This window comes from Triplophysa dalaica, chromosome 13 (assembly GCF_015846415.1).
Source record: "Triplophysa dalaica isolate WHDGS20190420 chromosome 13, ASM1584641v1, whole genome shotgun sequence".
NCBI classification, from domain to species: Eukaryota; Metazoa; Chordata; class Actinopteri; order Cypriniformes; family Nemacheilidae; genus Triplophysa; species Triplophysa dalaica.
Window position 1 is genome coordinate 19454764 of NC_079554.1, and position 25507 is coordinate 19480270.

General features: G+C 39.3%; 3 protein-coding genes across 5 annotated transcripts; all 3 read right to left on the reverse strand.

Moving 5' to 3' along the window:
* Positions 1-449: 449 nt before the first annotated feature.
* plg (plasminogen) lies at positions 450-8212 on the reverse strand. Of its 2 annotated transcripts, none has more exons than XM_056764655.1 (20): positions 8077-8212; positions 7927-7956; positions 7492-7618; positions 7248-7354; positions 6561-6675; positions 6315-6454; positions 6112-6232; positions 5912-6030; positions 5671-5833; positions 4389-4513; positions 4132-4288; positions 3817-4019; positions 3579-3727; positions 3409-3502; positions 2973-3087; positions 2396-2473; positions 2150-2290; positions 1434-1540; positions 1030-1175; positions 450-874 (listed from the first exon to the last, which is right to left on the reverse strand). In XM_056764655.1, the coding sequence occupies exons 1-20, from the start codon at positions 8123-8125 to the stop codon at positions 713-715; spliced, it is 2448 nt and encodes an 815-aa protein (XP_056620633.1). In that variant the 5' UTR covers positions 8126-8212; the 3' UTR covers positions 450-712. The 2 variants fall into 2 exon arrangements, with proteins under 2 accessions (XP_056620633.1, XP_056620632.1); XM_056764654.1 differs by having other exon boundaries at positions 3814-4019.
* A 1969-nt stretch (positions 8213-10181) lies between these two features.
* Positions 10182-17725, reverse strand: LOC130434471 (plasminogen-like). Of its 2 annotated transcripts, none has more exons than XR_008908679.1 (15): positions 17651-17725; positions 16565-16691; positions 16367-16485; positions 16131-16293; positions 15902-16026; positions 15102-15228; positions 14901-15019; positions 14655-14817; positions 14421-14539; positions 13985-14102; positions 11861-11938; positions 11610-11741; positions 11244-11350; positions 10750-10929; positions 10182-10362 (listed from the first exon to the last, which is right to left on the reverse strand). XR_008908679.1 is itself a non-coding variant. In XM_056764658.1 (15 exons), exons 1-15 carry the CDS (start codon positions 17697-17699, stop codon positions 10201-10203), a joined length of 1854 nt encoding a protein of 617 aa, XP_056620636.1. In that variant the 5' UTR covers positions 17700-17725; the 3' UTR covers positions 10182-10200. The 2 variants fall into 2 exon arrangements, 1 of the variants encoding a protein (XP_056620636.1); XM_056764658.1 differs by having other exon boundaries at positions 10750-10895.
* Positions 17726-19625: 1900 nt separating this feature from the next.
* Positions 19626-21788, reverse strand: LOC130433969 (plasminogen-like). Its single transcript, XM_056763778.1, has 4 exons — positions 21739-21788; positions 21314-21420; positions 20830-20975; positions 19626-20117 (listed from the first exon to the last, which is right to left on the reverse strand). The coding sequence occupies exons 1-4, from the start codon at positions 21786-21788 to the stop codon at positions 19959-19961; spliced, it is 462 nt and encodes a 153-aa protein (XP_056619756.1). The 3' UTR covers positions 19626-19958.
* Between the last annotated feature and the right edge of the window lie 3719 nt (positions 21789-25507).

Consider the following 25507-nt stretch of genomic DNA (forward strand, 5'->3'; position numbering starts at 1 on the left):
ATGTTGAAATAACAGTTTTTGACCTTAAATCATGTATACACATTGAACTACATCTAAAACAAACGATAATATTTGTTTCAGCCGTGACATATCACCCCTTTAAAACCGAAAGTAAACGGCTTTTCCGTTATTTGTATTAGGGCTGTAAAACGATTAACCGCACATACATGTATACATCATAAATATATATATATATATTATACTTTTTCTATGTAAATATGTATTTGTATGTTTTTACAAATACAAAATGAATATACACAGTACACAGATATCAAAAGTAATAACTCCCTATCAAGGCTATGTACATGTTTAAATGATCATGAACTTTAAAACATTTTTCTTTGTTCTATTCTGTCACTCTGCTTTGAAAATTACTGGTTAAAAAAACATGTTTTTCTGTCCATGTGAAAGGTTTGTAGTGAAATACAAATAAAGAGACTTTCTTTAAATAATTTTTACCTTTTCTTTAATGTAGGAAAACCCTTAGGGATTGAATTAATCCAATTACATTTCAAGTCAATTTGTGAGCAATAATAAAACTGGGGAAAGCCAAAATTTAGACTAGGTAAGTAAGAAATACAGTGTAACCATGTAGACTGACGTAAGCCATTTCACAAACGGTTAGCAAAACTTTAAAACAGCTTTCAATACTTTAATTCTCACACATTTTAATCAATCGCACAATATGTACTTGTATTTAAGTGGACCTTTATTAGTTTTCTTTCATGCTTTTTTCAATCCAATCGATAAATTTAGAGACACGGACGTACACTCCTGGTTTCATGGCATTAGCACAGCCCAGACCCCATGAAGTCACTCCTTGAAGAACAAACTTGTTCTGTTTGTAGCAGACGAGAGGACCACCGCTGTCACCCTGAACGAGTAAAAAAGGAAATGCTCACATACTGTCACTCATTCGAACTCAAACTCATGAAACTCAATGAAATGATTTTTAATCTGGATTTGCATATCATTCATGGGTCGCTGTATTAACAGATCTGCGGAACTTAGACTGAAGCGTTTTCTAACCTGGCAACTGTCCGTTCCACCTTCTATGTTTCCAGCACACATTTCGTGGTCCTTTACGCGGCCGTTCAAATATGAGGCACGGTTGCAGATTTTATTCTCAATCACTGGGAAACCCGTTTCTTTTAAGGTCCCATCTCCACCAGTTCCTGAAAAACAAAATCATTTTTTTCACCATTTCCACATCATTAAAACAAATATTTTCAAGCTTGACAACCTCTAGTCCCCTTTGTTTTTATTAATGTATGGAAAAGAATGCAAAGGGTCAAAAGTCATTTGTCTTCTGGAACAACATAGAGGCGAGTGAATAATGACAGATTTTTATTTTGGGTGAATGATTTCTTTTGTTGTCTTAAGTGAAAAATATGAAAAATATTTAACAATAAATTCTTGTTGAAATCACCTACCCTGTGTTTCTCCCCAACCTGTCACATAGCATTCTGTGCCACTTGCTACAACGTAGTCCTTTTCTGGTAGACAAGCAGGTGATACCTTATCGTTTATTATTGCAGGCCTAAATTAAAAACAATTCATTGTAAGTTCTTAATGTCAGTAAAAACAAATTGTATGGTGAATATCGATAAGACTGCAGCTACGAATGTTTGAATTGAATTTCGTTTTACACATAACAGATTTGGGAAGTGTATTTTCTGCTTAAATACAGTAGTTCACATTTAAAACAAAAATTCTGACAATATTTCCACGCTCTCTTGTCATTTCAAACCTGTATGACTTTCTAGGGCATAACACAAAAGAAGATATTTTGAAGAATGTTGGTAAAAGAAAACCGTTGGTCCCCATTGACATGCATTGGTTTTGTGTACCAAACGGTACAATAAACGTTTTTTGGTTACTAACATTTATCAAAATATCTTTTGTTTTACAGAAGAAAGAAAATCAAACCGGTTTAAAATTATAAAAGGGTAAGTAAATAATCACAGAATTCCACTTCCGGTGTGAACTCTTCCTTTAACATGTGCTATGCAAGGAAAAACACTTTTTAGCATCCAATACATTTTTTGATTTTTAAGTCACCTGCATCTCATATCGATTAATATTTGTATTTTATTTAAACTGACCACACCACTGTTACAGACCAACAAACAACAGTGAATTCTCTGACCTGTCCAACTTGAGAAGAGCAATGTCAGTTCCAGGTGGTCCCATAACTATCTTGGAAACATCTCGTTCCTGTTTGGAAAGCTCATACGCACGTTCTGAGTGGATTCCAAGGAAGATCTTGTAAGCTGATGGCCTCCTAGACCTGTATGATGGTTAGTATATATTTAGAAATGGCCTTTTAAAGCTGGTTTCCCAAACCTTTACCTCCTCAAATGATAAAAATCATTATTGTACAAACACCACTCACCTCTCAAGGCAATGGGCTGCAGTTAGAACCCACTGTGCATCTATCAGAGTTCCACCACAGAAATGAATTTTTCCAGCACTATGACAGAAAAGCATAGTTATTAACTGTACATTTACATTTATGCATTTGGCAGATGCTTTTATCCAAAGGGACTTACATTGCATTATCCTATACATTTATACATAGATATCTGCAATCCCCTGGGATCGAACCCACAATCTTGCATTGTTAACGCAATTCTCTTGCCACTGAGCAACAGGAAAGCATGTTCAAATATCTAATCTTCGGCAAAATGTTAGTCTTAATAATATTGTGTTACAGTTTTTTTCATCCAACGAAAATCCCCATGTAGTCGAAATTGTAGTTTTTTGTATTTGGTAGCCGTAAGGATATCTTTAAGACAGTGTGCACCAAAACTGACAACATTTGCATCTAGATAATATAAGCATTTAGTCCATCCTGCCCTAATTTACCGTTTAGTGGAAATTACTTCAATGAAAAAAGCTCTGAAATGTTGTGTCATTAGATTATGTAACAGTGCTGAGCACAGAGAAACAGGTTGGAAGTTTTTGTGTACCTGGTTCGAAGACTGATCTGCCAAGGCCAGGAGTGGGGTTTGGAAATACATCCCCCAACGATTCGCCCAAAGCAACGTCTAGGTTTTACCACTGGTTGTCCACATTTCAGACTCTCTGATTGGATAGAAATACACATGCCGTGTATATCGCATTACAAGACATGATATTTAAAGAAAAAAATTCACCAAGAAATGAAATGTTGTCATAACATTATTACATCATTTCATATCGTTCAAACCCTAATGGCGTGTTTTTCAGAATGAAGAATTTATTTAAGATAAGAAAACGCACCCAAAAAATGTTAAATAAATTAATGAGAAAGCCATGTGGTATTGAATGACATTTTTGGATGAACTAACCTTTTAAAACTAGGTAATAATAATTTATGGAATTTCCATCAATTTCCAAATATTTTCAACTGAAACGTATACTCACCGCAGTCTGGGATCTGACAGTGTTCCCACTTCTGATTTCTATCTGTTGTATAGCACCAAGGTCCATTCACATCATTATCTGGATTTCGGCATTGCTAACAAGTAACAATTAAGGCCATGTTAAACATTTCCTTTACAATCCTTCAGATCTTAAATTCTTCATAAACCTACATTCGACTCGAGGCCCCTGTCTGGATGTGTCTCAGGGGTAAAACTGGCATGTTGATGAGGGGTCATAGAACTCCATGCTTGGCAGGTCACTCCCATTATGGTTGTAGATGTAGGACCCCGGTAATCTGCTCCATTGCCAATTTTACAATCTAAAAAAAACACGCCCTGTCATAACGTCTCTTGAACAACAAGACTATAGTACTTTTTATGTTTTAAGGCTTGTATGTAGATAAACCACCTAAAGTAACGGATTGGTCGGTCGCAGGAGCCACAGCTAAAGATGGTTTGGTTGGAGGCTCCTGTTGTGGAGACTGAGGCGGTTCAGGTTTGCTACCACAACGGTCAATTTTGCAAAACTCCCACCGAACAGAGGGGTCATTGGTGTAGCACCATGGAGCTCGGTCACCATCTGGGTTCCTGCACATGTTCCTCCTCAGATCTCTGCATCAGTGGAACAAACAATTGTTTTTGGCGAAGTCTTTCGATACCACCATAAACTGTAAACAATAAATTGTACCACAGTAAATGATTATGTATGTGTGACTATTCTTACCCTTTGGGGAAGTTCTGAGGTGTTTTGGAATGTTTATGAGGTTCCATGGATGTCCAGAACTGGCATTTCTTTCCACTGATTGTCTCGGACATGACACCACGGTATGAGCTTCCATCTCCTTCATAACATTCCTCTCCTACAGGAATGATCGGATCTTCTGGGAATCGCAGATTTACGTTACATTTTAGATGCAAATAATAAATGAAAGGGAAAGAAAATCAGAATCTCTCTATTTTTCGTGAGTCATGGACACAGACCAGGTTTAGGTTGATCACCACAAACTGGGACACTGCAGTATTCCCAGCGGGTCTCAGGGTCTGCGGTGTAACACCAGGGACTTCTCTCATTATCAGGGTTCCTGCAGTAGTTCTCTTCAAGACCTCTGCAATGGAATGATCCTTGAATGTACTGACTCGATAATGAAAATACTGTGATACATTTTTTCATTTAATTGAAAAAATTTGTGATTCAAAAATGGGATGTGTGGGACTTAGCAATGTGGTAAATAAACGACTACAAGTGTGATTGTAACCATTAAATCCATAAACAACATGCACACATTCCTAATCTTATCCCCAATCGAACCCTAAAGCGGCACCATTATTGTTTCTTGTCTAGTCACATTGATAATTACGAATCACATTAACGTTAGATTTTATAGTTTGCATCAGTGTATAATACTGCCATTCGTTCAACATTTTTCATTTTTAAACGGCTTTGAAATTTAAACAGTTATAAAATCTTGAACGCTGAGCCTCTGACACGCATGTCTTCTTTGACTTGATTGGTCTCCACTAAGCTCTTTAAATAGTAACTCTTTCATTTAATTGGCCACCTCACATTTTTTGACTTTCAGAACGCTGACTCCGAAATATTTTGCAGCGACAAAGTACAATATTATGGAAATTTTTACAATTAACAATCTAACAATAATTTCATTGTTTGATTTGCTTATAGCCCACATCTCGCATAGCTGCAAACTTTCTGCTCTCAATTTCACATCGAGAGCACGACGCTAGGCCGCCATTAAATGATGTCACGTGAAAGATTCTCGCACGCCATCGCTTGGAATACACCACCTGTACAATATATTAAAATTAAATCATTTTCGTAATAATATGACATTAGAAGATCTACTGCTTACTTACAAAGGCGTATCAGGTATGTGTGAGCGCAATTTATTCCTCACTCTCCACACAAAATGAAAAGCTAACTTTAGTCAGCCATTAAAATTTTAAATCCACCAGATTAAAAACGAGAGTGGTGTTTCACACATAAATATTTTATAATTATAAATAAATGGTAAAGTTAGAAGTTTATTTGCCATTTCTTTGACACGGTACGTGCCGTGGACTTGTTTTGCTATAGTCTAATGTGGAAATTGAGATGTCTAAAATACAACTATATTTATTCAAACGTCTTATTGTGTTTTAAAGAAAATTTTATTTTAATAAAAGTTTTATTTGTGTGTATTTCGTCTCTCTGCTAAGGTCCATTAAATCGAGTTCATCAAGACTTTGACATTGATGCTTAACGTACTTGCACGGGTACTTGTCTGGAGTTCTACCATGCTTGTGAGGAATTTGAGATTTCCAGCTCTGGCAGGCTTTCCCTGATATGGTCACAGAAATGGTACCCCTGTACGAGCTTCCATCTCCGGTAGCACAGGTCAGCTCCGGTACGATTGTGGGTGGTTCAGTGGCTAAAATGTACAAAGACATCGGTTGGGTGTCAAATTATTTGTTTATAAACAATTTAGTGTCTCAGTAATGACGCTTACTGCATCGAGGAATAGAGCAGGGTTCCCAGCGTTTGTTTGGATTGGTGGTAAAGCACCAGGGTTTGGGTTCTCCATCAGGGTTTCTGCAATAGTTCTCCTCCAAGTACTTCTCAGGAAGACTTCAAAACAAACACACCATTTGAAAATGTCTACTTGAAGAGACGGGACAATGTGAGGTATGAAAAGTTTAATGTTCTCACGCTGAAGGGATGTAGCCATGGTTGTGTGGCTTCTGAGAGTCCCAGTGTTGGCAGGTGTAACCACTCTCAGTGGTGGAGATCTTGCCTCTATAGTTTTCACCACTGCATTGAATGCATTCCTCTACAGATATTTAAGAGTAAATTTAAGTTAGATAGTCCTCCATTGATGTGACAACTAGATGAAAATGAGCTGCTGCATGTACCTGTGCAATCTTGGATATCACAGTTTTCCCATCTTTTCTCAGGATCTGTGGTGTAGCACCAGGGACCTCCTTTGTCTCCATCTGGGTTACGGCAAAAGTTGGACTCTAGGTCAGCTTTTTGGTGTGTCTTCGGTGTTATGCTGCAAGATAAATAAAGGTACAGGTTAATGTGTTTTCCTTTATTTTCTGAAGCTTCTCTCTTTAATTTTTGAGTTAAAAAACTCAAAAAAGGACATCAGGACATACTTTGGCTTATGGGGGAACATTCCCTCCCATCGCTGACACAATGTTCCTGTTTTTGTTTTGGATTTTGTCCCTCTGTAGTCTGTGCCAATTCCATTGACACATTCCTGTAAGTACTCTGTGTAAAGAAATACCAAGCAGAACACATGATTTCAAAAACTCATTGTAAAACAATACAATCTTATATAATTTGAATATAACACCTTTTTAAATACCAGACTAGACCAGACATTTTTTTAATAATTTATTTTCTATTATAGAGCCATTTCGGTTAAAAATGACATTTTTTGAGTATGAAACTTGTCACATATTCTCATAACAGTTACCTAAAAGTTGACAAACATCCTGAATGCCTGATATGCCAGTGTCCATACTGTAAGGAAATACATTTCTTCTAAACGAAAAACAAATTTTACAGAGTACTTGATCTTTCCTCATGGGACGATAGATTTTTAGGTGATCCTCCTTTCTTTGTTTACTGACATAGGCCAAACTACACTTCGACAAATATAGGAAGGTTATATATTAACTCGGGGATGTTAACATAGCTCGTCCATTCTTACTGTAAATAAATTCTTATGTGCTTTAATCAAATTTTAACAGAAGTAATGCATGTTGAAAAGACATTGTGGAAACTTTCATATCCAAAAAGGTCTTGCAATTAAATCGTTATTGGGGAATAAATCATACCTTTTTTCTCATATAGTGTAGTGCTCATTCTTCGCAGTAGTTGGTCGGTCTTAGAGTTGGCAGGTAACGTTACACAATCCTGATCCTTCTCAATATAGTAAAAGGACCTTCAATACACAAATATGTGCTCAGCATTTCAATATCAGACTAGATCTAGATCAGACCAGTCTTCACTAGTTGACGTGAAAGAGCCGTAATTGATAGTACATATTCAAAACTGTTTTAAATATGGTATTAACTGCACCTGCATGTAAAAGTAGTCTCTTTGTCACACTTGATGCCACATTCTTCCACTGTATTCACAGTGTACCGTGTTTTGGTGATTTTTACTATCCAAGCCCCGTCTGTTTTAATATATGCTTCTAGAGCATCTGTAGATGGAAAAATCATGGCAAAAAGAGCATAAAGAAGTTGTGCTTAAGGAAGTTGTAGAAGGTCAACTTTGAATAAAGTTGTGCATCTTTTACCATTTCTCTGCACAGCCTCAAACAAAAAAATACAGTATATGTTAAGGTCACAAAAAAGCAAAACTGATTAAACTTAGTAAAAAGAACAATGCAGAACTATCCCAAACAAAAGGCTTTTACTCTAACCTACAGAGATTTTTCAAATGGAAAAACATTATGGAGTATAATACAATATAGAGCAAACTGGTTTTTTTTGTTCTTTATGGCTTTACCTGTACTTTCCGTGAGGGATCTAGGGACACCTGGAGGTAACAAAATTCATCAGATTGGACATCCAGAAAAAATTATTGTCTCTTTTATTCTATGCACTTTAAAGGTAATTGAAATAAAACTATTTTAGGAAAGATAGATTAGAGGCTTACCTGAGAAGAGGAAAAGACAAAATAAAAGACCTGCCTTTAGAACCTCCATGTTCGAGCTTTGACAAGCAAACTGAGCACAGAGGTTCTGAATGTGAGTAGAACAAACATCACCGTTCAGTCAGTCATCAATCAATCATTATCCTAACAAGGACCTGGACCAGGTCATATAATGTTTGTCAATCAATTCTGAGCCCACCATTAAGGTTTGTGACCTCACCGATTTACCAGAATGTTTATTAAGTGAATGTCATGAGATTCCCTTCATGTGAAAATGTTTATTGTCCCAAAATTGCATTAAAGAATGAAAACTGAAAAGGGGATGCAGTGAAATCTTTGTTCCTTTAAGATCTATTTATAGGGCAACAATATTTTTCTCTACTGTTTACACAGTAAATTATGACAGAGCAAACCAAAACAGTTTAGTGAAAAAGAAATGAAGTGTATAGATATATATTCCCTGTCAACAAAAAGAAAATTCCCATCCATGTCTCAAATCAACAAGTTAATTATCAACTAAGTGAAGTCAATACACAAACAAAAAAGAAACTAAATTTTGCAATTTTGGACATTGGTCCAACAGCGCCAAAGGAAACCACACTGTGGTGTTGAACTGCCAGGAATATACGCTCATCACATCCCATGCAAAAGTGTTGCTTTTAAATTTGCTAAATTTTGCAGAAGTGTCTCTGTTTTGTCGGATTTTAGAAGTTTAAATACAGTGCTGTATAAAAGATGATACAGTATAGACAGAACCAAATAATTGTTTTAATGCACATTTTTATTCTAACACATTATCTGTACATTTAAATGACATTTGAGAGAATATGATTGGGTTTAGGCTAAACCATTATCAGCTTACTTTAATACGTAACTTTATTCAACTCAGCTTTATTTATAAAGCGCTTTTTTTACGATTTAGATTCATTCAAAGCAGCTGTACAAGAAACATGTTGACTATAAGTAGAACATTTGCAGTAAGGTTATTCCTGCATATACTAGATGCACACATCCACACATATACACGGAGGCACACAAACACACAGTGGTTATGAGAAACATTCAAGATAAAGGAGAGAGAAACACAGGTTAAGTATTAAACAGACTGTACAATGCTATATTCAGCAGATTCTGTCGCCATCTTTAAGAATCGACTGAAAACACATCTATTCCGACTGCACCTGACTGATCATTTCTAATTTCTATATCTTTTCTACAATATAAAAAATCATTGCATGCTTATTTAAGCTTAGATAAACTAAACGTGGCTCCGTACACTGTAGTAGGCTTTGTGAGACATGTTTTTAATGCTCTTATGCTTTCTGTTATCCTAATGTTTGCCCCAATTGCTTCCATTGTTTACCCAACTTGTAAGACTTTTTGGATGAAAGCGTCTGCTAAATGACTAAATATAAATGTGCTATAAACAATATAATTAATTAAAACTTTAAAATACTCTTCTCTATACTATATCATAGCAGCACCCCCCCCCCCGACCAGACAAACAGTGCATAACAGTATGCAAAGGGTGGTGAGGAACACAGAACTCCTGTGGAGAAAAAAAACTCCAATTCCAGTTCCCCTCTGGCAAAAGCTGCTGCCTATGCATAAGCTCAACAGTGTTGCTTGCACAACAACGCTAAAAAAAAATATTTATTAAAATTATCATTCATAATCTAATAGCAGTGGAAATTTTGTTGTGAAGACGTGTCAAGTCGCCCCGTCCTTTATCCAGCTCCATCACCTCAGCTCATGTCAGGTTGCTGCTTCCCTCTCTCTGCACTACCATCAGATCTGGACATGAACTGCATCCTGCCAGCTATGGTAACCATGGAACAATGAGACAAGACTGGCTGGGAGTTGAGTACTGTTCTGTACTCTTTGAAGCAACAAGTAGGCTACATCAGTTGTTATTGGAAGTGTTCCTGGTTCCGGTTGATCTAATTAATGCAGCCTAAACCCTAAGAGGAATTAGATTTTGGAAGTGTAGTGTATGCAAGATTGAAAATATGGGTCTTTAGTCTTGATTTAAACTGACAGAGTGTGTCTGCCTCCCGGACAGTACAGGGAAGACTGTTCAAAAGTGTAGGCGCTAGATAGGAAAAATATCAAAGTTTATTAACTTTATTAGTTTTCTTTCACGCTTTGTTCAATCCAGTTGACAAACTTGGAGATGCGGACGTATACTCCTGGTTTCATGGGATTAGCACAACCAATACCCCATGATGTTACTCCCTGAAGAACAAACTTGTTTTGTGTTTTGCAGACAAGAGGTCCACCGCTGTCACCCTAAATTAGAGAGATGAAAATGCACACATTCATAAAATATCACGTCTAAATGCCACTGCAAATAAAACAAATATTAGCTATAATTGTTTAACAGACGTTCACCAGCCATCAGTTCATGGTCTTACTGAGAGACTATAACCACTTTTGACTATTGTAAGTTTTATGTTAAAAAAAACTTCAAATCCATTTTGGGATTGCTGTGCGTACAGTAAATGCATATGTGCTTTGTTTCCGTTCCTTTTGGCCAAAGTGGGGTGTATTTTGATGCTTACAAATATTGTTTAGGGACAGATAATCTGGTCAATAGAAGTTAAACTGTGTATATAATCTATGGCACGTTGTCAATGCACATTTGTAAGATTTAGACTTCAGTGCATGTTTTCTGACCTGACAACTGTTTGTTCCTCCTTTTATATCCCCAGCACACATCTCGGTCTCCTCCACACGGCCGTCCAAAAACGATGGACTGTTGCAGCTTTTATTTTCAATCACTGTGATGCTGGTTTCTTTCAGGTAAGCTTCTCCACCAGTTCCTGATGAACAGAAGCGCTTGAAACGTTGAAATAACTACAGAAGTTAATCAACAAAAAATTAAATATTTTATTTAAATGGCCTTCCGATTTTACAGTATATTGTTCATAAGTTTAACCAAAACAGATTTTAGTAGCGTAGAGTGTAACGCACAATAAAAGTAAATGTTGACTGCATTTCGACAAATTAAAAATTTCACGGTACATTTTTCAAAGTGTGAATTGAAGAGAGTATGGGCTTTGACTTCTGTCTATTTTCACAAAACTAATTTTCTCAAGTCCTTTGATGTACAAAAACATCAGATTTGCAGTCACATCTTTTGTATTCGCCTAATTTTTAATGTCACCTACCCCGTGTAGTTTCCCAGCCTGTCACAAAGCATTCAGTACCATCTGGTACAATATGGTCCTTTTCTGGTAGACAAGCAAGTGATACCTGATCATTTATTTCTGCAGGTCTAAAATAAAACACGCTTCATCATGAGTTTGCCTTCTTTATGTTATTTAAATAGTTCTGCTTTAAATATAGCTCAAAATAGTCTCATAAGTTGCCATTAGTACATCACAGAACAGAATAGGGACAAATATTTACATGAAGTTAAGAGCATCATAATGGTTGGAGAGATGATTTTACAATCAAATTTGAAAGTAGACATTATCTAACATTGAAATGAATGTTTGTTACAGACAACAATGGACAACAGGGAATTCTCTGACCTGTCCAACTTGAGAAGAGCAAGGTCAGAACCAGATGGTCCTTTAACAATCTTAGAAACATCTCGTTCCTGTTTAGACGGTTCGTTGGCTTGTTTTGTGTGGATTCCAAGGAAGATCTTGGAGATCTGTGACCTGTGTAGTAGTGGGTAAAAATGTAACATCTTGCTTCGAAAGCAACATTATTTTCAAACCATTGCTTTCTTATCCCCTTAAATGGTGAAATAATTATAAGATAAAAAATGGCCACTCACCCATCAAGGCAATGGGCTGCGGTTAGGACCCACAGTGCATTAATCAGAGTTCCACCACAGAAATGAATTTTGTCGGCACTATGACAGATAATGTATTTATTGTTAAAACCTAGTTTTCAAGTCCTTTTTATAGCAGTTTATAGTTAATACAACAACAACAACGAAAAAAAGTAGGAAAAAAGTACTAGTTTATATAGTAGCGTATAATATAATGAGCAGGGCAGTGTTGGTTTGATCACCAGGGGCCCGTTTCAGAAAACAGGGTAAGTGCAAACTCAGAGTCAGTCAACCCCAGAAAACGGAATACTCAGGGCTTATGGTTTCAGAAAACGTGGTATCTCAAGCCCATTTTAGAAATCGAGGTATCTTATACTCCGAGTGAGTAACAGAAACACTCTGTGAACCTAACCTGGTCGGGAGCAGGTTTTATTTCGCAAACCTAGGGATGTTACAATCTCCACCCCTTTTCGAAGCGCGAGCGGTGTTGAAACGGCATACGCCATTTGTTTATTGATTCGTGTTCCTAATCGCGCTCAATTTAGTCACAGAGACCTAAAAAATGGCATGTCCGATTATTCAGGAACCCGTAGATGTGGAAGCTGTATTAATTCACAGAGAGTTACATTTATGTCTGGAGAGAATTGTGAGGCCCCGTTTGGACGTTTTATCTTAACTTTTGAGGCCAGTTTAAGTAGTATATTTAACATTTCCCAATCAGGCATCCTACTAGCAGGAGCATTTTATTTCTTTTAAATTTCCTGAATGAATAATGTTATTGTTTTTCAAATTCAGCTGCTGCCAAGATCTTTTTATTGCAAAAGGATTGCACCTACATGAGAGCGAGAGCGAGAGAGAGAGAGAGAGAGAGAGAGAGTTAAATATAATTCCCATTTTCACAGTTTCAATAAAGTAAATATAAAGGTGATTGACATATAAACTTGCGCATTAACACGGGAAGAAATTTTCTCCCACGCCAACTCTCTTTCTTTTCCTGCTGCGGCTGTGTTGCTCTTTTTTCTCAATATCTGATCATATTCACCGTACGCTTGTAACAGTACCTTGAATTCCATTGGCGAGAAATTAACAGAGCGCTTTTTGTCACGTGCCGTTGCCATGCTGAATCGTGCTATCTTCACGCAATTGATGATGGTGTTTCATCGCCATGCTGCACGCGCATAACCTAGAGTGAACTTACTCAGAGTGGACTGAACTAACTCAAATCAGCTGGTCTGAAACTGAAAACTCAGAGTAGCGATTCTCTGAGTAAATCAACTCAGAGTTCAGATTTTAACTTGGTGTTGGTTGAATTTCCTTATTGAAACGGCCCCAGGAGACTGCATTTATTTACTTATATACTTATTTATTTTTTAGATATTATCTATTATAATGATCCTGCTTGGTCCATAAATATTATGCACTGTGCTGTGTTATACCTTTCTGTGTTTTTCTGTTTTGTTTATTTGCTCCTGTAAAGATGCTTTGGAACAATGCACAGTGTGTAAAGCAATATATATAAATAAATGGAATTGATTATAATATCATTTTTAAAATACCATTCTGTGATGAAAGGAATGAATTCAAATTACCACCGAATTTTATACCCAAAAGTTAACCATCTTTAATTTGACCACGTAGTTGGGTTTCAGAAGTGTTAAACTTCTTGGTAAACGACAAATTGGTCGATTTTCCATCTTTAATTTGTTAAAACTTGTCATACTCATCCATACATTTTTTTTGTTCTTTTAATGGCGTTATGTGTTTTTGTTCCTATTCATTTAAATTTTGCCCAGTTTTGGATTAATAAAACCTGGAACTCATTGCTCTTTGTTATTCTCCACATGTTACGGTTGCTCTCAATTTTTTGTAACATTTTCTTTTAGATTCCACAACTTTGCAACTATGCCAATTTCCTTAATTGCATTATTTTCACATAATTTGTGTTTAAGGTCTTTAAATGTTTCTTAAGTATTTCTATTTCTAGAATGTATTGTACATTTTTCAGAACATATTACATCACACTACTTACCTGCCTAATATCAATGCCTGGTATAAAACCAGAGCGTTTGCAGATCATCAATTTGTAACAGTATCAATCGCAAAGACACATGAGGGAGGTTGGTGTACCTTTTTCTAAGACTGATCTGCCAAGGCCAGGAGTGGGGTTCAGAAACACATCCACCAACAACTTGCGGCCAAAAGCAAAGTTTAGGTTCTGTTGCTGGTTGTCCGCATTTCAGACTCCCTGATTAAACAGGAAAATACCTGTCAGACAATATATTTTATATAGTTAAAAATTAGCTAAATTACTGAATGTACATTTCAAACTGTATTTCCTCAGCTGCCCATAAAATAAATGACTAAAGCAATAATTTACTTTATTACCGGCTATGCAAATTATTTCAACTTAGTATTTTAGATCTTGACTAGTGATTTGTTGTAGCTTTTAAAAAAGATTGAAATTGATAAACTTATTGTGATGGGTTTATGTAAGTGCAGGGAAGGAAACCAGAATCTAACGTATGCAATATATTTGAATTATACGATGCTACTCCATACAGACCAGGTTGATCTCTACAATTGGGAACATTGCAGTATTCCCAGCGGGTCTCAGGGTCTGTGGTGTAACACCATGGAGCTTTTTCATGATCAGGGTTCCTGCAGTAGTTCTCTTCAAGACCTCTGAAATGAAATCATTCTTCAAGTTAAAGTGAAGTGACACTAAACTGAAGTGACAATGTGAGAGAGTAAATAACCAGAACCTCAATCTCCCTGAACCCATCTCATTGACTCTTACTTGCATGGGTAGTTCACTGAAGATCTGTCATGTTTGTGAGGAGTTTGAGATGTCCAGCTCTGGCATGTTTTGCCTGATTTGGTCACAGAAATAGTTCCTCTATAATATCTTCCATCTTCAGAACTACAGAAGAGCTCTGGTACAATCGAGGGTGGTTCAGTCGCTACAAGGAAAAGGTGATCCATAATTGATGGATTGAATATTTGACACAGTGATTTCTGACAGTCTGACAGGAGTGAATCTTACTGCATAGAGGAATAGAGCAGAACTCCCAGCGTTTGGATGGATCTGTGATATAACACCAGGGTCTGGGCTTTTCACCAGGGTTCCTGCAATAGTTCTCCATCAAGTTCTTCTCAGGTAAACTACGAAAACACACGTTTTGGGTATTTTTAACAAGGGGACAATATTTCATTAACGCTCTATTAGTTTGTTGTAATTTCACACATTGAAAGGACATAATTATGTTGGTGTGGTGTCTGAGAGTCCCAGCGTTGGCAGGTGTATCCACTCTCAGTGATGGAGATCTTGCCTCTGTAGTCTTCTCCAGTGCAGTGCATACACTCTTCTGCAGCTATACAGAGCAAATTCAAGAGCGTGTGACAGAAACAGCCTCCATCAAACAAGGGTCAGTCATTTTTTGTTGTCATAGTTTCTACTGACAAAGCGAATAACACTTATTATCTCTTCCTCAAAGTACCTTTTAGTGGGTGGGTTGTATTGGGATGCAAGTGAACATTTGTCAAAGTTGATGTGCTAGAAGCATTAAAAAAAACTTGTTTTCTCATGACAATGACAATCATTTTTTAGGTCTGTGCATTAGCATTATTCTGGATAATCCAGTTAACTGGGATCTGTCATATATCAACCATACAAACATCCTAGTCCTATGAGCTGTCTGCCTGATAAATTGATGGAGTATTCAGCATAATTCAAGTGTTTAGATTGGTTAAGTTGTAGATTTCAACTGGAGTGAGTCCTTCCTTAAAGTAAAATGTATGAATGTTTCTGAATATACACATCCTTGATTCATCAATACATATTTAGTTCAGTATTACATTTAGAAATAAAGAAGCTATAACAACCTCAAGACCAAGAGAATTAAAGTTAGGATAAAAAAACACAAATCAGGTGAAAATAATAGAGTGACTGTTAGAGCTTTTGTTCTTTGAATATAAAACATATGATTTTGAAACAACATGCAAAAATAAAAGTTTCAGACAAACAAGGTCTCCATTAAAACAGACCAGGGCTAGGTTGATCTCTACAATTGGGCACATTGCAGTATTCCCAGAGGGTCTCAGGGTCTGTGGTGTAACACCATGGAGCTTTTTCATGATCAGGGTTCCTGCAGTAGTTCTCCTCAAGACCTCTGAAATGAAATTATTTTTTAAAGAATGATTTGACCCAAAAAGGAAATTTGTTTATTGAATCTTATGTGGAACGACCTGATTATTCAAACTCATTGACTCTTACTTGCAGGGGTTGTTTTCTGGAGATTTGACATGTTTGTGAGGAGTTTGAGATGTCCAGCTCTGGCAAGTTTTCCCTGATTTAGTCACAGAAATAGTTCCTCTGTAATATCGTCCATTTCCAGAAGTACAGGTGAGCTCTTGTACAATTGTGGGGGGTTCAGTCTCTACAGGAAAGAGATGATCGATAATTGATTTATTATTTTACAGTGATTTCAGTCTGACAGGAATGAATCTTACTGCATCGAGGAATAGAGCAGAACTCCCAGCGTTTGGATGGATCTGTGGTATAACACCAGGGCCTGGGCTCTCCACTAGGGTTCCTGCAATAGTTCTCCATCAAGTTCTTCTCAGGTAAACTACAAAAAAAAATGGTTTTGTGTACTTGTACTAAATTGGCGAGAGTTCATTAATGCCCAGTAAGTGCTAGTTTCTCACAATAAAAGGATGTAATCATGTTGGTGTGGTGTCTGAGAGTCCCAGCGTTGGCAGGTGTATCCACTCTCAGTGATGGAGATCTTGCCTCTGTAGTCTTCTCCAGTGCAGTGCATACACTCTTCTGCAGCTGTACAGAGCAGATTCAAGAGCGTGTGACAGAAACAGCCTCCATCAAACAAGGGTCAGTCATTTTTTGTTGTCATAGTTTCTACTGACAAAGCGAATAACACTTATTATCTCTTCCTCAAAGTACCTTTTAGTGGGTGGGTTGTATTGTCGTGGTCATGATATTTTATCAAGACTTCAGTTTCTCATTCAATTTTACAACAAATATGTTTTTAGAGACCTTCGCTTCTTTGTTACTGTAAATTAGCATGATATCAGCCAAAATATATGGTATTTTTTATTCAAGATAATCATAAAAAATGAACAAGAATAGTGCATGGCCGCCAAGAGATTATTTTTTGTCTATGCTTGAGTTTGCTTACAAAACATATGTATCCTAATAAAAATTGATTAAAGAAATAAAATAAATATCACATCTAACACTCACCAATAAAGAGTTGTGCTCGTGCTTTCCATTATAATCAGATAAAATGTAAAAGTAAAAAATCCATAATAAGGCCTTTATTTTAATGGTTAACATATTCAATGAAATGGTGCCACATCTTGAATAACTGTTTTGCTGATCCTCTTGAGTACCTAATCTTTTGGAGGTAGAAACAGGACATCATTTCTCTAATCCTTTGAATGTGTGTGGTGGAAGGGAATCTTTCCACTTTAACAAAATGGCTCATGAAGTCATAAAATGTCCATGAACTATAACCTTCATTAAGATTGGTACTGGACGGACATAAGTAAACAAAGGCAAATGGACAAAAATGTCACTTATAATCTGCACAAAACCACCCTGAACCATCATCTTAACTCTAGGTTCAGTGCAGTCCCTTAGGAAAACTGGAGGTAACAGAATTTATCATTATGATGGCATCAGACAATATGAGCATCATCAATCATAAAAATTATAATTTATTTAATTTTATACTAAGATAAAGAATAACATAGATGAAAACTTAAATGTCTTACCTGAGAAGAGGAAAAGACAGAATACAAGACCTGCTTTTTGAACTTCCATGTTGGAGCTTTGACTAGCAAACTGAGCACAGAGCTTGTGAATGTGGTAATAACAAACATCACAGTCCAGTCTGTCAATCATTATCATAATAAGGACATGGACCAGGTCATATAATGTTTGTCAATCAATTCTGAGCCATCCATTACTTGTCGGTTCCTTGTTCATTTAAATGGATTTAACACTTACATTTATTTTGAATGAATACATTTATTTTATTAATAAAGACTACAATACTTTTTGGATTCATATAGCGGTCAGGCAAAACATTGAGACATTGACCACTGACCACTAACAGATTAAGTGAATAATACTGATCATCTCTTTATCACGGTACCTGTTAGTGACTGGGATATATTAGGCAGCAAGTGAACATTTGTCCTTAAAGTTGTTAGAAGCATAAACAAAATGGTCAAGCACTAAGAACAGGCTGGACGACTGGATCAGAGCATCTCCAAAACTGCAGCTCTTTTGGATATTCCCAGTCTGCAGTGGTCAGTATCTATCAAAATTGGTCCAAGGTTGTCAACTGGTGACAATGGTTCAGTGGTCATGGGCGGCCAAGGCTCACTGATGCACATGGGGAGCCAATGCTTGCTTGTTTGGTACAACTAGCTACAGACTAGCTACTGTTGCTGCAGTTGCTCGAGAAGCTAATGCTGGTTCTGATAGAAAGGTTTCAGAATACACAGTTCATCACAGTTTGTTGCATATGGGGATGGATGGCGCAGACCAGTCAGGTTACCCCTTGACGAAATGGCCACCACAGAGCAATGGAGCAAGGTGGCCTGGTCCGATGGGTCACAATTTCCTTTACATCACGTTTACATGGCGAACACTTGGCACCAGGATGCACTGTGGGAGGAAGGCAAGCTGGTGGAGGCTGTGAGATGTTTTGGGAAAATTCTTCTGGGAAACCTTGGCTCCTGCCATCCATGTGGATGTTATTTTGACGTGAACCACCTACTGAAGCATTAATGCATTTCCTGGAAATGGTATTTCCGCGTGGGTTTGGCCTCTTTCAGCAGGATAATCTGCTCTGCCACAAATATTCACTACCCACCCCGACGAAATATTTCCAATGAATGTCAATTTACAGTAATTATTCTTTCTTCAGTTGCAGCAGTGCTATTTTTAAGAAGCCAGAGGAGAACTGGCTCTCCTGGTTGAGTCTGGCCTCTCCCAAAAACTTGCAATAATACCATGTATCTTAAATGTTTTATTATGATGTCGTTACAGCTGCTTTGCAACAACGAAAACTGTGAACATTGCATAGAGAAAAACTTGCAATAAAACCAGGTGTCTTGATAATATGCCTTCTCTTTAATTTTCCCCCAGTATTATTTTTATTATGATGTATGTAAAGCTGCTTTGCAGCATTGGAAATTGGGACCAGTGCTATATAAATAAAATAAAATTGAATTGAATTCCCTAGATCTCAATCCCATCAAACACACTTTGGTACGTGCTAAACAAACAAGTCCGATCCATGGAGGCCCCACCTTGCAATTTATAGGATTTAAAGGATATTCTGTTAAAATCTTGGTGCCAGACACCACAGCAAACCTACGGGGTTCAGAACTCAACGGGTCAGGGGCTGTTTTGGCAGCAATAGGGGGACCAACACAATATTAGGAAGGTAGTCATAATGTTATACCTGATCTGTGTGTATTTAACAAATATATAGAAAGATGTATACTCTGTATATAAATATATATGGAAAATGTACATAGCACATAGTCATGGGGAAGGTTCAGGGACATATTTCATACCTACATATTGCCAGATGAATGTTTGTTTCATATTAACCAGTTGCAGACGAAATAATTACATGCACAATTACACACCGTCTCAAATTTGTAAGTTTAATTAAGTGAAAGTGAAGTGAAAGTGACCTGTTTGTCAGATATGGTGACCCATATCCGAAATATACCTCTGCTTTTAACCCATCCAGAGAGTAGTGAACACACGCACAGCAAGTGGTGAACACACATACACCCAGAGCAGTGGGCAGCTATCGCTGCAGCGCCCGGGGAGCAAGTAGGGGTTAGGTGCCTTGCTCAAGGACACCTCAATCGTTACCCGCCTGACCTGAGGATCGAACCGGCAACTTTCTGGTCACGAGTCCAACCCTCTAACCATTAGGCCACGACTGCCCCCCAATGTATGTAAAACAGTTGAACAAGTATTTCAACTTATAATTTTAAATCTTTTCATTCATATACAGTACGTCAGTAGGCGAGCGCATGTTTGCGTTTAACATTAACCTCTAATTGTTTTTTCTATCCATTCAACAAACTTAGAGACACGGACGTAGACTCCTGGTTTCATGGCATCTGCACAGCCAACACCCCATGATGTCACTCCCTGAAGAACAAACTTGTTCTGGGTTTTGCAGACTAGAGGACCACCGCTGTCACCCTAAATGAGAGAGAAGAAAATGCATTAACCATCAGTCAAGTTTTACAACTTTGATACTTGTTAGCTATGGTAAAACTGTGAGCGATGATGTCATTGTATTCAGACTATTCAAAATTCATAATCGAAAAGTGAATGAAAGCCTTACAAGTTTAAGCGTTCAAGCTACTTTACTTGCAAACTGTTCTTCTGACGTGATCGGGGCATGGCCTAAATAGATGTTTCAGTTAATACATTTAGTGCGTTAATTTGTTTAACAGCAGCAAGCTGTTCGTTTTGCTAATGACAGAGGCAAACACTGGGGTTAGTTTCATTTTAAACGTCTCAAATCATTCGTCCTTAGGCTGAAAAATCTGTCTCAGCATAATAGCTCTCACGTTGTGTGTGTAATGTTATAACTTGTCAATGACAAGAGCTAAAATCCACCTTATTCGGCTGAGATCTGCAGGTGAGCATTCAGTCGATTTTAGGTAAACATCCACGCACAACATGAGCACAGCTGGTTTTGATGAGGCAAGAAGGGCCTTGAGTGTTTTTAAGCAAAATATGTTCCAGACATTTCATGAAAACCCTAATAAATCATACCAACTTGTTGAAAGTGCCCGTCCAATCACTCCTTTAAAGTGACTGTGACCTAAAATGTCTGTTTCTGTCAATGTTAAAGACAAGATCTTCATCTTCTTTGTGGAATTTAGAAGTTTCAAAGTTTTCTGACCTGACAGGTATCTGTTCCACCTTCAATTTTTCCGGCACACATCTCGTGCTCCTTCACATGACCATTCAAAAATAATGGACTTCTGCAGACATTATTCTCAATAACTGGGACAGCGGCTTCTTTCAGGTAACCCTGTCCACCCGTTCCTGAGGAACGAAAAAAAGGTGAAGCCATTGCATTTCTATGGTTCTGTTGAACACAAATAGTTTTAAGCAGCAAAATGTTGATCACAATTGACAAGCTAAATTCATAGGACAAACAAGAAAGATAATCGACCCTCAGTCCACACAAATCTGAAAGTTTTAATTATTACATTACTTCATTTATTACTGAAGTATCAATCAGTTGGTTATTTTTTGTTTTCTTTGTTAACAGCTCCAGTGCCTATTTGTTCTGCTGAAGAGACACAAAAATCATCCTTTTGTTTTCCACAGAAAAACGGAAGTGAGTGATATGTTTTTTGTAACTTGTTAAAGTCACCTACCCTGTGTTTCTCCCCAGCCTGTCACAAAACATTCAGTACCATCTGGTACAATATAGTCCTTTTCTGGTAGACAAGCAAGTGATACCTTATCATTTAATTCTGCAGGCCTAAAATAAGACACACTTTATTGTAAGTCTCGAAAAATCAAGTAATGCTTAATAAGACTCTATTATTAAGATTCACAGGTTCATACATGGCATTTAGTTTATTCACACAACATACTCAAGATGTCACATAATTCTTTGAACATGTTTCATATTTTCTGCTCAACTAATGCCAGTCTTTTACACTGATTCATCATCCAATAAATTAAAGGTGTAATTTAGCCTTTAAAGTGAACATTACTGTCAGACAAGGTTATTTAATGTATTATTCGTATACCACTGTTACAGAGGACAACAATGGTGAAAAGTGCACAACTTAACCTGTATAACTTAAGAGCAATGTCAGCTCCAGATGGTTCCATAAAAATCATTACGATGAAACACAGGGGACTGTCCAGAAGGGGTAGGGCTGGGAGGGGTAGTCCTAGCCCTTGGGGACGCGCCAGGGCGCGGAGCCCCAGGGGGCTTGACAGGGGTAGTCCTGGGGGAAAATGTTCTTGTCCCCGGCAGGACGGCAGGGCTGGACCATGCCTGGGCAGCCGGACTTGACGGCGCCTGGGCAGCCGGACTTGACGGCGCCTGGGCAGCCGGACTTGACGCCGGTTGCTGGAGCGGGCTTGGTTCCGGATCCTGGAGCGGGCTTGGTTCCGGCACCTGGAGCGGGCTTGGTTCCGGCACCTGGAGCGGGCTTGGTTCCGGCACCTGGAGCGGGCTTGGTTCCGGCACCTGGAGCGGGCTTGGTTCCGGCACCTGGAGCGGGCTTGGTTCCGGCACCTGGAGCGGGCTTGGTTCCGGCACCTGGAGCGGGCTTGGTTCCGGCACCTGGAGCGGGCTTGGTTCCGGCACCTGGAGCGGGCTTGGTTCCGGCACCTGGAGCGGGCTTGGTTCCGGCACCTGGAGCGGGCTTGGTTCCGGCACCTGGAGCGGGCTTGGTTCCGGCACCTGGAGCGGGCTTGGTTCCGGCACCTGGAGCGGGCTTGGTTCCGGCACCTGGAGCGGGCTTGGTTCCGGCACCTGGGAGGACTCTGCGGCCGGGCTGGACGCTCGGACCGTCACCTCCCCACGGCGCCCCCCAAAAATATTTGGGGTTTGACACCTCCGGAACTCGGGGTCTCCGGACCGGATAGCACCGGACCGGATAGCACCGGACCGGATAGCACCGGACCGGATAGCACCGGACCGGATAGCACCGGACCGGATAGCACCGGACCGGATAGCACCGGACCGGATAGCACCGGACCGGATAGCACCGGACCGGATAGCACCGGACCGGATAGCACCGGACCGGATAGCACCGGACCGGATAGCACCGGACCGGATAGCACCGGACCGGATAGCACCGGACCGGATAGCACCGGACCGGATAGCACCGGACCGGATAGCACCGGACCGGATAGCACCGGACCGGATAGCTCCGGACCGGATAGCTCCGGACCGGATAGCTCCGGACCGGATAGCTCCGGACCGGATAGCTCCGGACCGGATAGCTCCGGACCGGATAGCTCCGGACCGGATAGCTCCGGACCGGATAGCTCCGGACCGGATAGCTCCGGACCGGATAGCACCGGACCGGATAGCACCAGACCGGATAGCTCCAGACCGGATAGCTCCAGACCGGATAGCTCCAGACCGGATAGCACCGGACCGGATAGCACCGGACCGGATAGCCCCGGACTGGGGCCCTCCGGGCTCGGGACCACAGGACTCGGGAAGGTGGTTTCCCGCGACGTCGACCTCGAGTCTCTAGCCACCCACCCATCTCGGACTCCACCAGAACAACCGGCGGCCGTGGAGCTCGAGCGAGCGGGTACTGAGTCCCCCAGGGCAGCGGTAGCCAGGACGAGACCCTCCGCAGCGCTCGACCGTGGGTTGAAAGTCCCATGTGGAACCCCACCCCCGGGATCGCTCCGGTTGGTCACGTACCTGACCATGTCCGCAAACCCTAAGGGAGCCAGCAGCCTCTTCTCCGACGGTGTGAGGCGCCGGGTGAGGCAGCAGTTGAAAATCGTTTTCAACTCCGCCTCACCAAACTCGGTCACCTCCGCCACCGCCGAGAATGCCCTGGCGAACTCCTGGTCACCGTAACTCCCCTGGCGGAATCCAAGCAGCAAGTGGGCTTGGCGAGACCACGAGGACGACGTCGTACCGTCCATGCTGCCTACTGGGTTCTGTGTTGGCTCATGCATTCTGTTGATATATGACATGGAAGAACCCAATTGCAGGCAGACACAGATGGTAAAGGTGGTAACAGATATTTATTTACAAGAAACAAAACTAAACAAAACAGGCAAAACAAAACCCACGATGGGAGAAAACAATACAGGGATAAATATACTTTAAACAGGGACACTGACTTACTAAAACTATTACTAACAAAACAAACACTGGGGACAAACACTAAACTAACACTCACTTTGACACGGGGAAACACGAACCAGGAACAAGGAACATCCAAACTCAGACGAGGACCAGGTATCACATACAGGTAAGACGTATAGCGACATGAACATCTACAATGCACGAGCAACAAGACAATGAAACATGAGGACTCTTTATAGGAGACAAACACAGGATCATAACGAGCAACAGATGCTGGGGATTAGCACTAAGGAGAGGCTGACGAGGGACGAGATGTAGGGAACAATGACGAGACACGAGAAAGAACTAAGTCTTTCCCACATAAAACCATCAGGCAATGCCATGGCTCCACTTGAGACAAGAATAAAACATGACATGGTAGTGGAACCATGACAGGTACCTCCGTCAAAGAATGAAAATTGAAACAGATGCTTGACACTGTACATTTGTCATGTAGATTTACAAATATTTCAAGTATTCAATAAAAATAAATAAATTCAAATTGACCGGTATGGTAAAGATGAGGTAAACTCAGGTCGTCCAAAGCACAGTTGCACCATCTGTCTGGGGCTCTGTCCACAAGGTCACAGGTTCAAACCAATGTCACAGTTTTTGTTTACATTGCTGTTTTGTCTGTCTGTCTGTCTGTCGATCTTCCATTTTGTATCGTAGTTCTAGTCTTTAAAATTTGCTTTGATTTGGATTTATAATCCTTTTGCTTCGTTTCAAACATTGCTTTGCTCCTTGTTGTTGACCATACACATTACAGTTTGTGAATCTGCCTTGAGCTTTTGTATTGTTTTAATGTAGATTCCACAGCTTCTGCCAGTTGCATTACATAAGCATTATGCACCTTATATACACACCTTCATTTTGCTATTTTGAAGACTGCTTAAGTATTGAGTATGAAGGCTTCTAAAAACATGTTTTGAGTTTTTGTACCTTTTTCTGAGACTGACCTGCCAAGGCCAGGAGTGGGGTTCACCACTCACCATCCACCAACAACTCGCTGCCCATTGCAAAGTTTAGGTTCTGTTGCTGGTTGTCCGCATTTCAGACTCCCCGATTAAACAGGAAAATGCTTGTCATATAATATATTTTACATAGTTACAAATAACCTGAATTACTGAATGTACATTGCATACTGTCTTTCATCAGCTGCACATGAAATAAATGACTCAATTATTAAATAATTTACTGTTTTACTGGCTATGCAAAATATTTCAACTTGACCGGTGACGAGTTGTTGTAGCTTATAAAAGAGTTGAATTGCTTAACTTGTTTAATGAGTTCATGTAAAAACATGCCTTGCATCAATTATCAATCTAATGAAGAAAGAGTGCAGATCCGTGTGCAAAAAGCATTTTATGAAAGTGTTTATGTGATTCATCAAACATACGTATAAGCTCATCGTATATGAATGATGATAAATGCGGCTGATGATAATTTACACATCGCCCCCAATTAGGGGTGTAGACGCTTCCCCCTTAGATTTTGCGACATGGAAAAACATTTTCTGGGCAAAAGTAAATAGAATTTATAAGTTGAAACTTTAACCTTAAATAGCGCAATCAAGGGAAGTAAAAAGCTGTTTTAAAGAGATCACTGTTCATCCGCGTTTGCGACCCGTACTCCATCTGAGGTTTGATTTTTTTATTGGATAATTATGTTTGGTAAATTTTGGTTTTATTTTTGTTTCATTTATTTTTCTATCGCAGAGAATATCGCACTA

What these genes read in the sequence shown, in the direction of transcription:
- LOC130434471 (XM_056764658.1), bottom strand. Translation starts at nt 17,699, where the DNA reads ATGGAAGTTCAAAAAGCAGGTCTTGTATTCTGTCTTTTCCTCTTCTCA. An exon ending in CTGCTCTATTCCTCGATGCA is followed by an intron (nt 16,294 to 16,366) that starts GTAAGATTCATT and finishes TCTTTCCTGTAG; the next exon opens with AGACTGAACCCCCCACAATT. An exon ending in TAGAGATCAACCTAGCCCTG is followed by an intron (nt 15,229 to 15,901) that starts GTCTGTTTTAAT and finishes TGCTCTGTATAG; the next exon opens with CTGCAGAAGAGTGTATGCAC.
- LOC130433969 (XM_056763778.1), bottom strand. Translation starts at nt 21,788, where the DNA reads ATGATTTTTATGGAACCATCTGGAGCTGACATTGCTCTTAAGTTATAC. An exon ending in ATTGCTCTTAAGTTATACAG is followed by an intron (nt 21,421 to 21,738) that starts GTTAAGTTGTGC and finishes GTCTTATTTTAG; the next exon opens with GCCTGCAGAATTAAATGATA. An exon ending in GTGGAACAGATACCTGTCAG is followed by an intron (nt 20,118 to 20,829) that starts GTCAGAAAACTT and finishes TCTCTCATTTAG; the next exon opens with GGTGACAGCGGTGGTCCTCT.
- plg (XM_056764654.1), bottom strand. Translation starts at nt 8,125, where the DNA reads ATGGAGGTTCTAAAGGCAGGTCTTTTATTTTGTCTTTTCCTCTTCTCA. An exon ending in CATGGCTACATCCCTTCAGC is followed by an intron (nt 6,031 to 6,111) that starts GTGAGAACATTA and finishes TTTGTTTTGAAG; the next exon opens with TCTTCCTGAGAAGTACTTGG. An exon ending in GCTCTTCTCAAGTTGGACAG is followed by an intron (nt 1,541 to 2,149) that starts GTCAGAGAATTC and finishes TTTTTAATTTAG; the next exon opens with GCCTGCAATAATAAACGATA.